Here is a 14,546-nt window from a genome sequence, read left to right as displayed (position 1 = left end):
CTGGTAACAAACATTTACTATTTAACTCTAGAATGAAAGGACTCAAGCACATCACCTGTGCAGTCTTGTTGCCAAAAATATTGAAACTGAATATAATCATGAAAAGACAGACAAATACAGGTTGTGGACAGTCTACTAGAAAAGTGCCTGGATTCTTGAAAAAAATTATGGAAAGCAAAACAAAGGTGAAGGGTATTTTTAGATTACAAAGAACTATAGACAACAACTAAATGTAAGATAGGAAGCCTACTTGGATACAAGATTACAAAAATCGCTAAAGCATATTTTGGCTCAAATTATAGATCTCACAACAGAAGATAACATAGTATTATTGACTGTGTTAAATATTATAATGTGGAAATTTCATTCCTAAATGCTTCAGAAACTGAAGAACTTAGGAGTGAAATTTTCATGATTGTCTGGAATTACTTTCAAACTAGTCAGAGAGAGAGAAGGGAGATATAAGAAAGGCAAAACAAATGTGGAGTATTCTTTCAATTGGTGAATTTATGTGAAGAATATATATTCATTGTTTTCAACTTCTCTGTAGATTTCAAATTTTTCAAAATAAAAATTGGGGGTAAAATATTTAAAAGACTCAAATATTGGACAAAATCATCTTCTTCAAATGAGTAGTTTAACACCCTGATTATCAACATAAATTAGACACATTAGAATTATTTATAAATATAAATAAATACTATTTATTCAGTACATATTGCACTTTTCTCCATATATTTTAAACTAAATGGCAATAACTTTTTAGACATACAAATTTTTAAATTTCCAAGGGTGGCAAAATACTAAGGTTGCCTGGTATTTTCTAGCAGACTAGTGTTTTATTTTCCAAGCTAGAAAAAAATGCATAATCCTATTAAAATAACAACAAATACAAATAAATATATGCACTTATAAATTTCTAGAGCTACACTTCTCCTCACTTAATTTTAGGATATTTCAGATTATTGACATTTTACTAGTCATTCCACAAATATGATCCAATCTGTGAAGAAGCATATTTGATATTTGAAAAATACTATAGCAAACATCATTAATAACATCAAAATCATCCTCTTTGACAATGATATTAAGAAATAATAATGAGACATTTTATTAAAGTCTTTCCTTATAATTGGAAAGGCTTACTAAATTATTCAAGAATTCTTGCAACTTCGAAATTCATTACTTTTCATCATTATAAAAAACAATTCTTTTCAAAATTTCATTATATTTTGAAATTTGCTCGTGAGAAAAAATTTAACATTCTTTATTGATATTTCTAATCTATAAATTGTGCAGTGTAAGAAAACATTAAGTATTTCAATTCTATTCTTCTGGGACAGATGGAATAAAATTTTGTTAATATGATACCACAACTTATTCTTCCAACCTATTCTAATACTGTCAAAGATAACTGAATAGATTTTTGTTTCAATATTTGAAATTTCAACTATTTGAATATATAGCAAATCCAATCAGTCCCTAGTCTGATAAGATTTAAGCCTGTCTCTGGATTTTCTTTATATAATTAACATATGATCAATTATACCACATATGCAAAATTATATTACCTTTTCTGTTCTACAGCTAAATAATGAGCTCAGAAAATTAAAAATAGGGAGAAAAGTGGTGTTTAAGTTTCCTGACAAGCAGTTTCAGAGTTCATCTGGATGTGTCCTGTCAAAATATGCATAAATTTCCAAGATATTCAACACAACAGCCCAGCTCATCAGAGCCTGTATACTGCAGTCGTTTTCTTTGGAAACAGATAATTTTATGCAGGAATTTACCAATCTAGAAAAATTTACACGATGCTCAGCAATAACCAGTAATTATTGTGGGATAATGTAAGGCGCCTTTGAGAAATATAACTTTGATAGGATAGGGCTTACAAGCTTTACCAATTTATCTTTAGCTGTCCTGTCATTGGTGCTTAAAAGGTTAAGACTTTATTTGTGAAAACATAGAGAGATAGTGGGGAATCATGTTGTCTACAGCTTCATAAATCTTGCTTAAGATCCTTTTCAATTACCATCCATTTCTCCTTTAAAAAGGGACAAAAAAATAGAGGAGTGGAAGCAGGTCAGGGCAGTGTGCGACAATGACAGTGTGATGGGCTTGGGCCCCCTGTGGCGTTTCCATCTGCTATCATTAAGGTGACTACTCAGACATGAACAAATCCCTCTTGCTGTGCTGACAGGCAGACTTCAAGAACTATGACAAGGCATTAAGACAGAAAGTCAGAGAGAGAGAGAGAAAGAGAGAGAAAGAGAGAGAGAGAGAGAGAGAGAGAGAGAGAGAGGGAGGAAAAGGGGTCATATTCCAGAAACAATGCTGTCTCACAAAAATGCCCCTGAAATTTTATTGGAATTCAAATTTTCTTTTAAATTTTATAAAAGGTGCCACTTGGCTTCTTGAGTCTTCTTTTAAATTAGCTCACCCCTGGAAAGACTGAGGACAGACAGAATAAACACCTCATTCCTACCTGAATGCTTTACCATAAGAGACCCAGATTTTTTGCTCATTCTTCAGCAAAAGTGGATTCTTAATTTCTTGACCATGCTCATCATACAGCCGGGCTGAAGAAAAATTGAGGCCTGGTGGGCTGATGGAAGAACCTTGAAGCCTCTGATGAATCTTGAGAAGTAACTGGTGGAGGGTGGGTAAGGAGGATGAAGAAGACATAACCTAAAATGTGAACATCTGTAATAAACTGTCTCCACTCTGTAACAAATGAAGTCCAAACAAATGATAATTAAATGCATATAGAATGTTAAAAGAAGTGTGAAATGACGGCAATGTTTAGCTCAGTGTAAAGTAACAAAATGAGCATGGGCTTTTAACCAGCAGGGGGTGCCACAGGCTTGTGATTGAGCTCTGACCCTTTGGCACAGGGACTGAAAGCAGATGTGACAGTTTCGCAGAAAGAGCATTTAGCTTCTACACACGGCAACGGTCCTCTTTGATAAGGGTGATGCTTTTCTTGTCTGAGCTATGCATTTTGTTGGGGGCCTTCAAAGACCAGGGTCAAGTTTTACAATAGGCAATCTCCCTGTCCCCAACTAACCTCAGGTAACTAATAGTAGAAAAAGTCACCACTTATAGGGTTGCAAAAATAAATATGACTTTCAGTCTAAGTTGGTTCACTTAGAACTCTTTCTGGAAGCATTTTAATTGCAAGTCCTGCAAAAGCTTGTGAGCATCTTCAATAATGGATGTTTTCAAGTTGTGAATAAGGTATCATTGAAGTGTGAAGTATGAAATGCTGTCATTTAATATTTGAAATCATAGCCTCGCCAGTGTTTGCTTCTATCTTACATTTAGAGACTCTAAATTATCAAGATATTTCTAATTGAAGGCACATTTCAAATCTAAAATAAACCTAACTGAACTGTGCTGCATATGGCATTTTAAAAGACATCTTTTCATTATCATCCATCACCTTTGTTTCAGTGTTCCGGCCTCTGCTCTTTCTGCTCTGCACCCCACACTATCCATCACTCTGTTCTCCCCCCAGCCTTCTGTCACCGGCTTCCTTTTCTTCTCTTCCTTGTCAGTTCTTGTGTCTCTCAATTTCTTGTTACTCTCTAATCCCTGCAGGGATATGGATATAGTTGTGGTTTTTGCTTGTCTAACTGCGGTTTAGAGTCCTTTTTAAAAAAAAAATAATAATAATTTCTTCTATTAATTTCCATTGAAGTGTATTTTTTTAAAAAAGTGCTAAATGCTGAGGCTCGGAGGAAAAGAAGGGCAAGTTGCAGTCCTCCTGTGCAACTCAGGTGTCTCACTAATTTGCTATAAATCCTTGACTTATTAAAATAATTTATCTAATATAGCTATAGAATACCTAAGAATTAGGTTTTGCCCTCAAGATAAATAATAGTATCTCCAACTTCAATGTTTCTACCAGCTCTATACTGACTGGGTTTTTTTTAATCTCAAGATCAGAAAGGCTGAAAATCAAGACACATTTTTTTCATTTCTTTAAAATTAATATTTCTCATCCAGCAAAGACGAATTCTTTCATTAAAAATGATGATGCAAAAGCACTGGTAAAAACTTGCATTGTTTTGTTTTTGTCTCTGGAAACACAAATGCGTTTTGAAATCTATAGATTGTATTTCCAAAGCCCTACATTTATTTCTGTGTGGTCTCAACCCTTGAGCTTGGTTTTGTTGCTTTGCTATTATTTCAGAAAACATGTAATGTTGACCATTCTTTAAATCACAGGGATTTTGCTTCTTGGGCATTACCTTTTTGCAAAGGGGGAAGATACAAAAGATTTAACACCTGATCCAGCAAAGAAATCTGAGCACAAAGGACAGGGGTATATGGTAGACATGGGATGTGAGCACCTGACCACTTAACCAAATTCACTTTCACAGGAGTTGCATTGCAATCTCTATTTTCTCAACTTGGTGACAGACTGCACTTTAGGTGTTCAAAGATGAGCATTCGACAGCCTACAGGAGGTAAGAGCCTCGGTGCCTTTCATCTATAGATCATTGGTTAGGGCTGGGCTGTGGAAACCAAAAATTGTGATAATCTTCACCCATTTATCTTTAAAGCTATCATCACCACGCCTTTATAGGATAAGAATTTGTTCAGGGATCTGAGAAGAGTGTGAAACATCTTAGGCTAGTGAATGAGACGAGTGTCCACACAAGGGAACAGTCATGCTTGGGTGTCACGAGGGCTCTCTAACAAAGAGCTTTATAATGCCCCTAATTAAAGTCCCCCCCCCCAGATTCACTTGCATATACAAGCAAAGAATATTCTCAATGTGCTATAGGGCAATACAAGTAATTTCTATAGAATAAATCTTCCTTCTAAGATAAAATACCCTTTTCAATTTTAGTGTGAACCAAAAAGTAAAATATTCTAATGTGAAAAGGAGGGGATTCAGGTGAAAAATTCTAGGAAGGCTTTTTTATCATGTTCATTTGCATACTCAGGGATGTGCTGGTAAAAAGGAACATCAAGGGTCCAGATCTTTCTCTAATCAATCAAGGCTGCATTTCCCCATTTCTTCTGGGTCTAGCTAATGATCCAATGACAGACTCCCAATTCATACGCAACTTTTGTGATTGGTTATAAAGGACAGGTAATGGATACAACCAGGGCGAGGTAAGTCTGGGGGTGCTGCCCTGAAAGGGGGAGAAAGGAGCAAGCTTCTGAACAAAGGCAAGGCAACACAGCCCAAAACACTGGTGTGCACTCGGGCGCATAACCCCAATTTGTAAACAACAGGGTGTTCCATGTCCTTTTATGCAAGACAAAGACCCCAAATAATGACCCTGAATATGTTGGTTCTGCCTGAGAAACATCCCAATTGTCTGGAAAATAAGCAAAGGTAAAAGTGCCTAAGATAATCCAGCTGGACTTGCTCACAATGAGCACAGAAGACCAAGGTTGTGTGTTAGTCACTCAGGGTTTAGGGCTTAGAAATACCCTAGACCCAGAGCATACTTTCCACTCAATATCATGCCTTTCTTGTTAAAGCGTAAAAACAGAGTAATCCTGGTGTTTCAAATCCATGGCCTGCTGTGCACAGATTTTTCAAATATAAACATGATGAAGGTTAAGATGGTGTTTAGGTAAGGGTCCAGGATTTAATATTCTACTGAAACTCATCTCATAGAGTGGCAAATGATTGATCTTTTGTACCCAACTTTAAGACGTAATTGTCTAAATTAATTGTAAGTAACTTGGAAACAGAGCCATTAATAAACAATAAACTCACTTTTTCCATCATACTGCCAATCTGAGTTGGGCTATTAGAGCCTAAATCTTTTTTACTGACATAAACAGAGGTTTCTCCAGTGTTTTTACCATTTTCAAACACCTGAAAAATAAACACATTGAAAAATAAACATAAACACATGCGCACAGATACATGTATTCATATGTACATACATAAATGCAGGTAGTCTTTGCACAGAACTATGTCAACTGAAAGTTGGTGGGAGATGTGCAAAGCAAGAACCAACCATATGAACATGTGCAAGTGCATAATTGGCAATGGAAATCAATAATAATCAAAAGAATAGTATAAAGAAAGGACCCTGCTTCTCCCTTTGGTTTCAGTGTCTAATCTGATTCACATTCCTTACAATCTTAAAATAGAAGAAAACTTGGACATTGAAGGAAGAATCACTGGTCACAAAAGATGCCTAAATGGAGCAAACATCAACGAAAGGTCAGCTTGCAACCAATTAAACAGCTCATTTCATTCTTCTTGAAAAACATAAGACCACAAATTACATGAGGAATGTTTGATTTATATTTAAAATAGATCAGTGTTCAGCTCATCTTTTGGCTTACTAAAATTTAACTTGACAGATTTATTGCATAACAGTAAGATGAAAGTCATTCATTTTAAGTGCATATATCCAACAAGTTGTTGAGAACAGAGATAAAATTCATAACATTGCATTATGCAATACTCGCTGGGGCAAAAAAATTACCAGCAAATGTTCTGGTCAAAAGGATCCGAATAAACCAGTCCCGACAGGACAGCTCCACTAGAGCGAACACTACCCCTCTGACCACACTGAGGATCCATGCAGGGTGTGTCATTCACTAGGCAAGAAAGGAAGCAGGCCAGAGGGAGGCCTGATGAATAATTTAAATCCTTGCTTTTTATTTTTTTCCTCAAAAGTTCTTTTTCTTCTCTTTCTGATATGCCCATCACATCACTGTAGCCATTTTATGTATTTCTAGAGCTATTTCCAGAGGAGGCAATTTGGGAGAATAACTCATTTAAAAACAAAGAAACTGTCTTTAATGCTGTTGAGACAGTTCAAAATTTATGTAATTAGCTTTAACCTGGTTTAGGGAATAACACGCTTCAATAGCATTTCTTAGCCTTTATTTTATTTAAATAAAACAAAATAAAATAAACCAAAAGAGTAAGAATGTTTAGATTGTAGGCTTTGTTCCACTCAGTGCTTCCCTTGAGCTACTGATGGTGCAGGGAGACCCTGCAGCTCAAAGACTTGGTGTATTGGCATTCCACTCCCTTCAGTGGCTTCTCCAAATGGGAATTTCTAAAAAGTACTTTTCTGAGTAAAGATGCAATTCTGAGCAAGAAATCTACTTTTACAAAGAACCTTCTAAGCCCCATAGCTGCCTGCAAAGTTATGGGAAATAAAGGGGGTAGGGCGGGAATCTTACTGTCCCAATAGTCTCTTCAGGGCCTTAATCTGGCACAAAACTCTTAAGAGAGAAATTTACAATGAAGTTCACACTCTGGTGGCATACATTCTGCAAGATTAGTGTTGACAAAAGCTCAGTTTGAAGAACTTATTGATGTTCCTTTGTTGAGACTTGCTAGACGAGGAGTCAGAGTGCAGCAAATTATATTCTAGGAAATAGCAGTGTGAGTGCTAACTGCCGAACTGAGAAAGCAGAGAGGATTTGGTCAACACCTAACACCTTCATTAGCTCACTGCTTTGTTCACTACCGATCATCCGACTTCCCTTCCGTGTCTAGAAATGCGCTCCCCAGAGGGAAAAAACAAATGAACAACAACAAAAAACTGGCTATGACTGCAAAAATACCTAAGGGTATAAAAAAGAGGTGTTTTAATGGTAAAGCAAAAATTTAGATGTTTAAGTCAAAGAAGGCTGCCTTCTATGAGTCATTCCCATAATGAACACATGTCTACAAATACGAAAAATTCTCCAAACAGATATTCTATGAGATTCTCTTCTTAAGACATGGCTTTGCTTTTAAAACTCTATGGTAATATGTCCATTTTAACAAAATATGTAAATCCTATAAAGTATATATTTGTCCGTCCTTTGCAATGAGGAGTATTTTTGTTTCTAATGCCCAATGTTTAAACAAAGACAACTCTCTAAATAGAGTTTCCATGATTGACTAAATATACAAAAATGAAAAATTGACTACCTTTATTTTTCTACTGCATCATCATTGGCTTAAAAGAAAAACTGGCTACTGTGTTTGCTTCCCAGTGGCTCTCTGATGGTTCCACCTTCCTATAGCTCTAAAATTAAATCCTAATGCCTTGGTGTAGGATGATGCAAAAGCCAACTGGGGCTAGCCTTGGGACCAAGGAGTAAGGTAATAGAACCTAAAAAGTAATTGATCCAGATCCTCTTGACAAACATGGTAGCTAATGACTGCTGATGAAACACCTAAGAATAGGAATTTAACTATGGCCCTAGTTATACACAGTACAGAGTTCTAAGAGGAATGTTTTCCACGCACTAAAGTCTTTTCACTTTCCTTCATGTTGATACTGACTTTTCTTGAGGTGGATTAAATTAGATTAGAACAGGACAATAATTCTTTATTATGTTTAATCAAAAAAATTTATTATTGATGAGAAAAGTTCCTTTTGACTTCACAACTTTATTGGTCATTTCATAAATATTCTTAGGATTCATCTCAAATTTGGGGAAATCTTCAGGTTTCTTTAAAATATAAGCTATAAAATGTGGAAGATTTTTTGCAAATTAGTTGGCTCTATTAATTTCATAATATGTTTATCCTTCACCATCTGTCCACATACTTTCATTGTCAGGCACTCCGGTACACTGTCAGAAAGCAATACCCTAGATGGCCAACAGGCAATAGTCATCTCCCTGGAAGCTCTTCCCATAACAAAAAGGCTAGTACTAACTAAACCATACAGATAAGTGACTGCAAACTACTAATCACATTCAACTACACCCAAACTAAATGTAGTTTGATCTTTTTTTCTTTCTTTCTTTTTGTGGTACTGGAGATTGAAACCAGGGCTTCATACATGCTAGGCAAGTACTTTACCACTGAGCTACATCCCAGCTATAGTCTGGATCTTGAATGTCTCCCAAAGAACTATGTGTTAAAGACTTGGTTCCCAAGTTGGTGCTACTAAAAAGTCATAGAACATTTAACAGGTGGGGCTTAGTGGGAAGTTCTCAGGTCACTTGGGTTGTGCCCTTGAAGGGGATTGTCCAACCTCAGCCCCTTCCTCATTTTCTTTGCCTCCTGGTTCAAGATGTGAGCATTTCTGCTTCAATATGTTCTTGTGCCATGATATACTGTCCTGACAGAGGCTTAAAACGATGGGGCCAACTGATCATAGACTGAAATCTCCAACTCTGTGAGCCAAAATAGACATTTTCTCATTATAATGATGGAATGCTGTCTAACACATGCTAACTCAATTTCCCCTTTGTCATACCTCAGAAAATGTCTGCAGTCACTTCAACATTACCTGGTACAGGGAGATTATAAAAGAGAAGAAACTGGAGTGAATAATGACCTAAACTAGGTAATAGTTAAAAGACATGATGTTTGCAAATTGTATAGAAATATGTGACCATGTGAACACCCATGTGAGAACTAGGGCCCCTCCTAGTCTTTTGGAAGGAACCTAGACAGAGAAGGAGCCTTGAAAGTTTCTTTCTTTCTCTTCTTCTTTTTTTATGTTTTTCATGGTAAATACAGCTCTGTAAGCTAGAATGTGGTAAGTGCTACATAAATATGAAAAAAACAGTAGTTCAGAGGAACAGGGTTGAGATCAAGGCATGGCAAGGGTATGGTAGTCACCATATGAGGTAAATGATCAGGATAGACCTAAAGGCGAGTAACTATTTGAGCAAAGATTTAGAAGTAAGAGGGCCAGCCAAGCAGATAGCTTGGAGAAGAGCACCGCAGGCAGAGGGAGCCACTAGAGTAACGAAAGAAGGCATTCATGTGTCAAGTATGTTCCAAGACCATAAGGAAGTTGGTGTGACTAATGCAGAGTGACAGAGAAGAGGAAGTAAATATGAACTCAGAGAGATAGGCAGGGAGAGGGAATGGGGAATCATTGGAGGGTTTGGAACCAAGTAGTAACAGGATCTGACTTACATTTTTAAAAGAGTCATTATGGATGTTGTGAATAGACTACAGACGACAAAGACAATCAGAAGGGTAGATGACACTGGCTCACACCTGAGTATTAACAATGCACATGGTGAGAAATGGTCAGTTTCTGTTGTTCATTCCAGAAAAATCTTTGCATATGTTTATTAGTATGACTGGGAAATAAAATCTGTAGCTAGGCTAACATTGCTGAAACATGATTTCTGCATCTACAGAAATAAATTAACCAACATAAATATAACTGTTCATATGTAATATTTGTAAAGGCATAAACATGTCAAGAGAGTACCAAAAGAATTTTATTAACTGCTAAAATTTTGTAGAGACAGTTACCAAAACTTAAACTATAGGAAAAGCTGTCTTGAATGGGGAATTATGAGCCAATATAGTTCTTTGATGAGTTTGCCTGGCATCCCTTATGACATTTATCGAGAGGCTGTGTAAGGCCTTGTTCTGTACCATTATCTAGCCTTTAATGCTCTAAGTCTGGTTAAGAGCTAGCTGTGGGAGAACAGCAGGTTCCCAACTCTCCACAAACTGGAAGATCACCCAGGAAGCTCTCTAGTGCATGAGCAGAAGGCCAAACGCCTAAGCTTCAAAATGCCTCAGGATGTAATGCTGTCAAGAGGCAATAATAGAAAAATGACACCACAGTGTGCTGTCAAAAGTTGGGAGGCCATACAGTAACAGGATTTACTACTAGAGGTCTGGTACTGAAAAGAAATATAAAATAGCCTCACAATATCTGGCATATTTCAGGTGAATATAATTAAGCATGTTGAAATTAAGTTAACTTACATGTTGTATTAGATCAGGGTCCCCTGGATGCAGACCCTGAAATGAAGATTTTGCCTTCAGGAAGCTTACTGAGGAGTGCTCGGAGCAACACTGGAGGGGAAAAAACGCTGAGTGGGCAGGGGAAGATGAAATGTTTGGGAACAGAGGTCTTTAAAGGGAGCTTTAGAGCTGGGGTTGCCCTTTAGACTTGTCCAAAATGGAGGCAAAGTAACCATGCCTAGCTGCCAGAAGTCAGATGCAGGCTGTCCTGAGGGTGGAAGTCTAATCTTATGAGAAGAAGCTCCTTCACACTGAGAGCAACTGCCCAATTGTCAAAGTAGCTGTGACAGTGGGGAATGGATATCTCAGTCCTGAAGGGGAGATCCAGACAGTGAGGTACAGCATCCACTACACACAGCAAGGTAGTCAGAATATAGGACACACTGTCACATACATAAGTTCCTTCAGTACTCACAGTAGCCAGACTTTACAGATGAGGTCTCACAGAGGTTAAATGCTTTCTTTAAGGGGGAGCTACTCATAAGGGCAGGGAGACCTTGAGAAATCAAGTCCTATGGTGTTTTTAATTACAGATATCAAAATTTACTCAAATTTAGTATTAGAGATTCTATAAGTGAAAGTTGATGTAAAAATTTAAAACATAGAAAAATATTTTATAGTAAAAGCTTTTTATTACCCAAGTCAAAGACATAAAAACATCCAAATACTTTTCTTATGGAAGAAGCTAGTTAGCTATGAAAAAAAATCTTGATACAATCAGAATTCAAAGTCAACTTTGAAGATAAAAAAAATCGACTCCAACTGAATTAATATCATGTGGACAGTAAATCAAATATAAATACTGTTTTTTCTATTTTTATGGACTTACAAAATGGTTTTTGGAATGTCCACATTGTCTGTATAGCATAAATCAAATAGTAAGCATGTCCAAACTTAGTATTCAGTTAGTGATACATCTAAAAGCAAATATTAAAGTTATGGGATTCAGTCAACAAAAAGTCAAAAATTAATTAGTGTATTTATATTCCATATGTGAAAATATATTCTAATAACCAATATGAGTATCTTTAAACAATATTTAACAGTAAGAAACTAACACATTTTGTCCCAGGATATGAAAAGTGCTTAAGTAAAAACAAATTATGTAATTGTTAAAACTTCATCCATCTATCTAAGGATACCTGAACCAAAAGACAAATAATATTTTTTTAAGTCCCAGAAATGGCATGCTTAAAAATTTATTTTGAAAGAGACATTTTAAATTTCCAGTGTAAATTACAACAAAACCCAACATTTACAAGTATGAAAAGTAGGTGATTTCCTATGTAGAATTTTAGGGGTGGATCAAAAATATCTCTCCCATCAACTTGCCAATACTTGAAATTCCAGTTAGAGATTCGCACCTCTGACACAATTAGAATGCCACAGGCATCGCAGAGGAAATCAGAGTCAGAATTATTGGTTATTGAATCTTTAAGGCTATGATTTTCAATCTCAGTGTTCTGAAATCCCTAGAGGGCCTGGGGTAGGGCTGGTGGATAAGTGGGTGAGGGATGGTGGGAATCAAACCTGATGGCTGAATCTGTGGGAGTAGCCATCATCCTGGCTTCAAACACTGCAGATCCTACTTTTTCTGTTTTATACAGTAGGATTATATTCCAAGAAAAAATTTTGATGTAAGAATAAAATTTGAAAATTACTATCTTACTTGAAAGGTCCTGTTGTATGACTTTTTCCTAAGAGCAACTTTTGGAGAAAGGGCAATAGTAAGATCCTGAGGTAGCTGAGAGCCTAAATTAGGAGTGGAAGACAAGGAAGAGCCAAAGGAGGTGGAGAATGTTAAATCCCATAAGATGGCTTTCATCATCTTCACGATTACTCTACAGGAATGGGCCTGCAATCTGCTTTTTAAGTATCTACGGTCATGTTTCATTATGTATTTGTATTAATTATGTATGCTGTTATAGCTTTTCGTTATTGTTGGGTGTTTTTTGGTTCTGGGGATTGATCTCAGGGGTGCTTAACTACTAAGCCAAACATCCCCAGCCTTTTTTATTTTTATTTTGAGACATGGTCTTGCTAAATCTTTTAGGGCCTTGCTAAGTTGCTGAGGCTGGCCTCACAGTTGCTATCCTCCTGCCTCAGTCTCCCAAGCCACTGGGATTACAGGTATGTAAAAGTACTTTTCTCCTGCCCCATTTTTTAGTGTCTATTAACAAAGTAAAATTTCTCCAATATGTTGTATAGGTCTACAAAAATATTCTCTTTTTATCCAATTATAATTATTTATAAGTTTAATATATGAATGTGTTCAAAATTATCTAGGAGATAGTGGCAAGATAAATTTACTTAGCTGTCATGTCCTAAGCCAAGCAATTTCAATAAGCACTTTTTAATATCTCAATGAAAAACAGAATTTCACTTCTATTAAATTGATCAAGTGCCTGAAATCATATTTAATTTGGATTAAAATATCAGGTATATGGTTTCTGTCAGCAGTTGAATATAATATTTATATTATATATGAGATCTTGGTTTGATCCTGGGCTTAATATATTTATTTTAATAAAAAGTCAAAGGATTTTGATGAGAAAACATAGTCACATACCCCTGAATTCTGTTTTCCTAAGAGTGATTAGCATTACATGATTAAATATGAACCAAATCATCACTTCCTCAAATCCTCATCCTTTGAGATCACATTTTCACCCTTGGATAGAGTATATGTTTTTAATGTTATTTAGTTCTTTTTTATGTCAAATATGCTCATAAATATAATTTTTCTATTAATATGAATGGGTATTCTGGATAACAAAACCCTATACAGAAACTTACTATTTATATAGCAAATATTTTTATCTTAAGAAATAATCTTTTTTTGGGGGGGGGGGGAGGCGGGTTCTGTGCTTTACCACTGAGCCACATTTCCAGCCTGTTTTGCTTTCATTTTGAGACAGGGTCTCATTAAGTTGTTGAGGTCCTCACTAAGTTGCTGAGGCTGTCCTTGAACTTGGGATCCCCCTGTCTCAGCCTCCTGAGTGACTGGAATTACAAGCATGTGCCACTGTACCCGGCTACAAAAAATTCATTTTTGAAGCCACCCTGTTACTTTCCGAGGTGCTGGAGATTCAAACCCTGGTCAATGTTCATGCAAGGCAAGTGCTCTGAGAGCTGAGCTATTTGCCCACTCCCAAAAATTCATTTTTTAAATCATAAAACATCATCAAAATTGTAAGAAGAATGTTAAGTAGGTGTAAATGTATCATTTCATTTGTGCTTACTGGAAAATCTGCATTTATTTATATTCAGATAAGGAATTTATGCTTGAAAATACAGTGAGTCAGACTAACATAGATGTCAGTGGGATGGAAGCATATGTAGGAAGGAAATCTCAGCAACTTGAGCATATCAAACACTCTGTGAAAAAGCTAATTGAGAGGTAAAAACAAATTAACTGCTATGGAGAAGGACAATCTCCCTGAGAGAGAAAGTGTGCTTGCAACAGTAAGGTTCAGTGGCTGCATTTAGTCTGAGTAACTGCTGGGACAGTAATATAGTTCTGGCCTGTGGACTTTCCCCGCTGACTGCCCACCTGGCAATTCTCTGGGCACCTTCTAGGATGTCAGGACGGCACAGGGAAAGCCTGTCTCATTACAACAAGCACTGCATGGGAGCTAATGCCTGGACCAATTGCTCTTCCCTGATTTTGATACAGACGCTGTTTTTCTCTTCAGCAGATCTAGGAAAGGAAGATTGTATCTTCCTGCACATGGAGATTTACACCTGATTGCAGATGCCTGTCAGAAAAAGAGAGCACTGGAAAGAAGCATAGGTGAGAGATTTCAGTGCCTACTTCTAATTAGCT

The 14,546-nt window shown here is 36.5% G+C and overlaps 1 protein-coding gene across 1 annotated transcript in view; it reads right to left on the bottom strand.

The window, feature by feature from the left end:
• The window catches only part of DCDC1 (doublecortin domain containing 1), a gene marked incomplete at its 5' end in the record, with an annotated part of 513,039 nt that overhangs the window by 255,704 nt on the left and 242,789 nt on the right, over nt 1-14,546 (bottom strand). Inside the window, 2 exon segments of the mRNA XM_079105478.1 lie at nt 2,486-2,649; nt 5,744-5,845. Coding sequence (XP_078961604.1) covers nt 2,486-2,649; nt 5,744-5,845 — 266 coding nt within the window.

This window comes from Sciurus vulgaris (genome assembly GCF_902686455.1).
Source record: "Sciurus vulgaris genome assembly, chromosome: 11".
Classification (NCBI taxonomy): Eukaryota; Metazoa; Chordata; class Mammalia; order Rodentia; family Sciuridae; genus Sciurus; species Sciurus vulgaris.
This window is presented reverse-complemented; position numbering and strand designations above follow the sequence as displayed.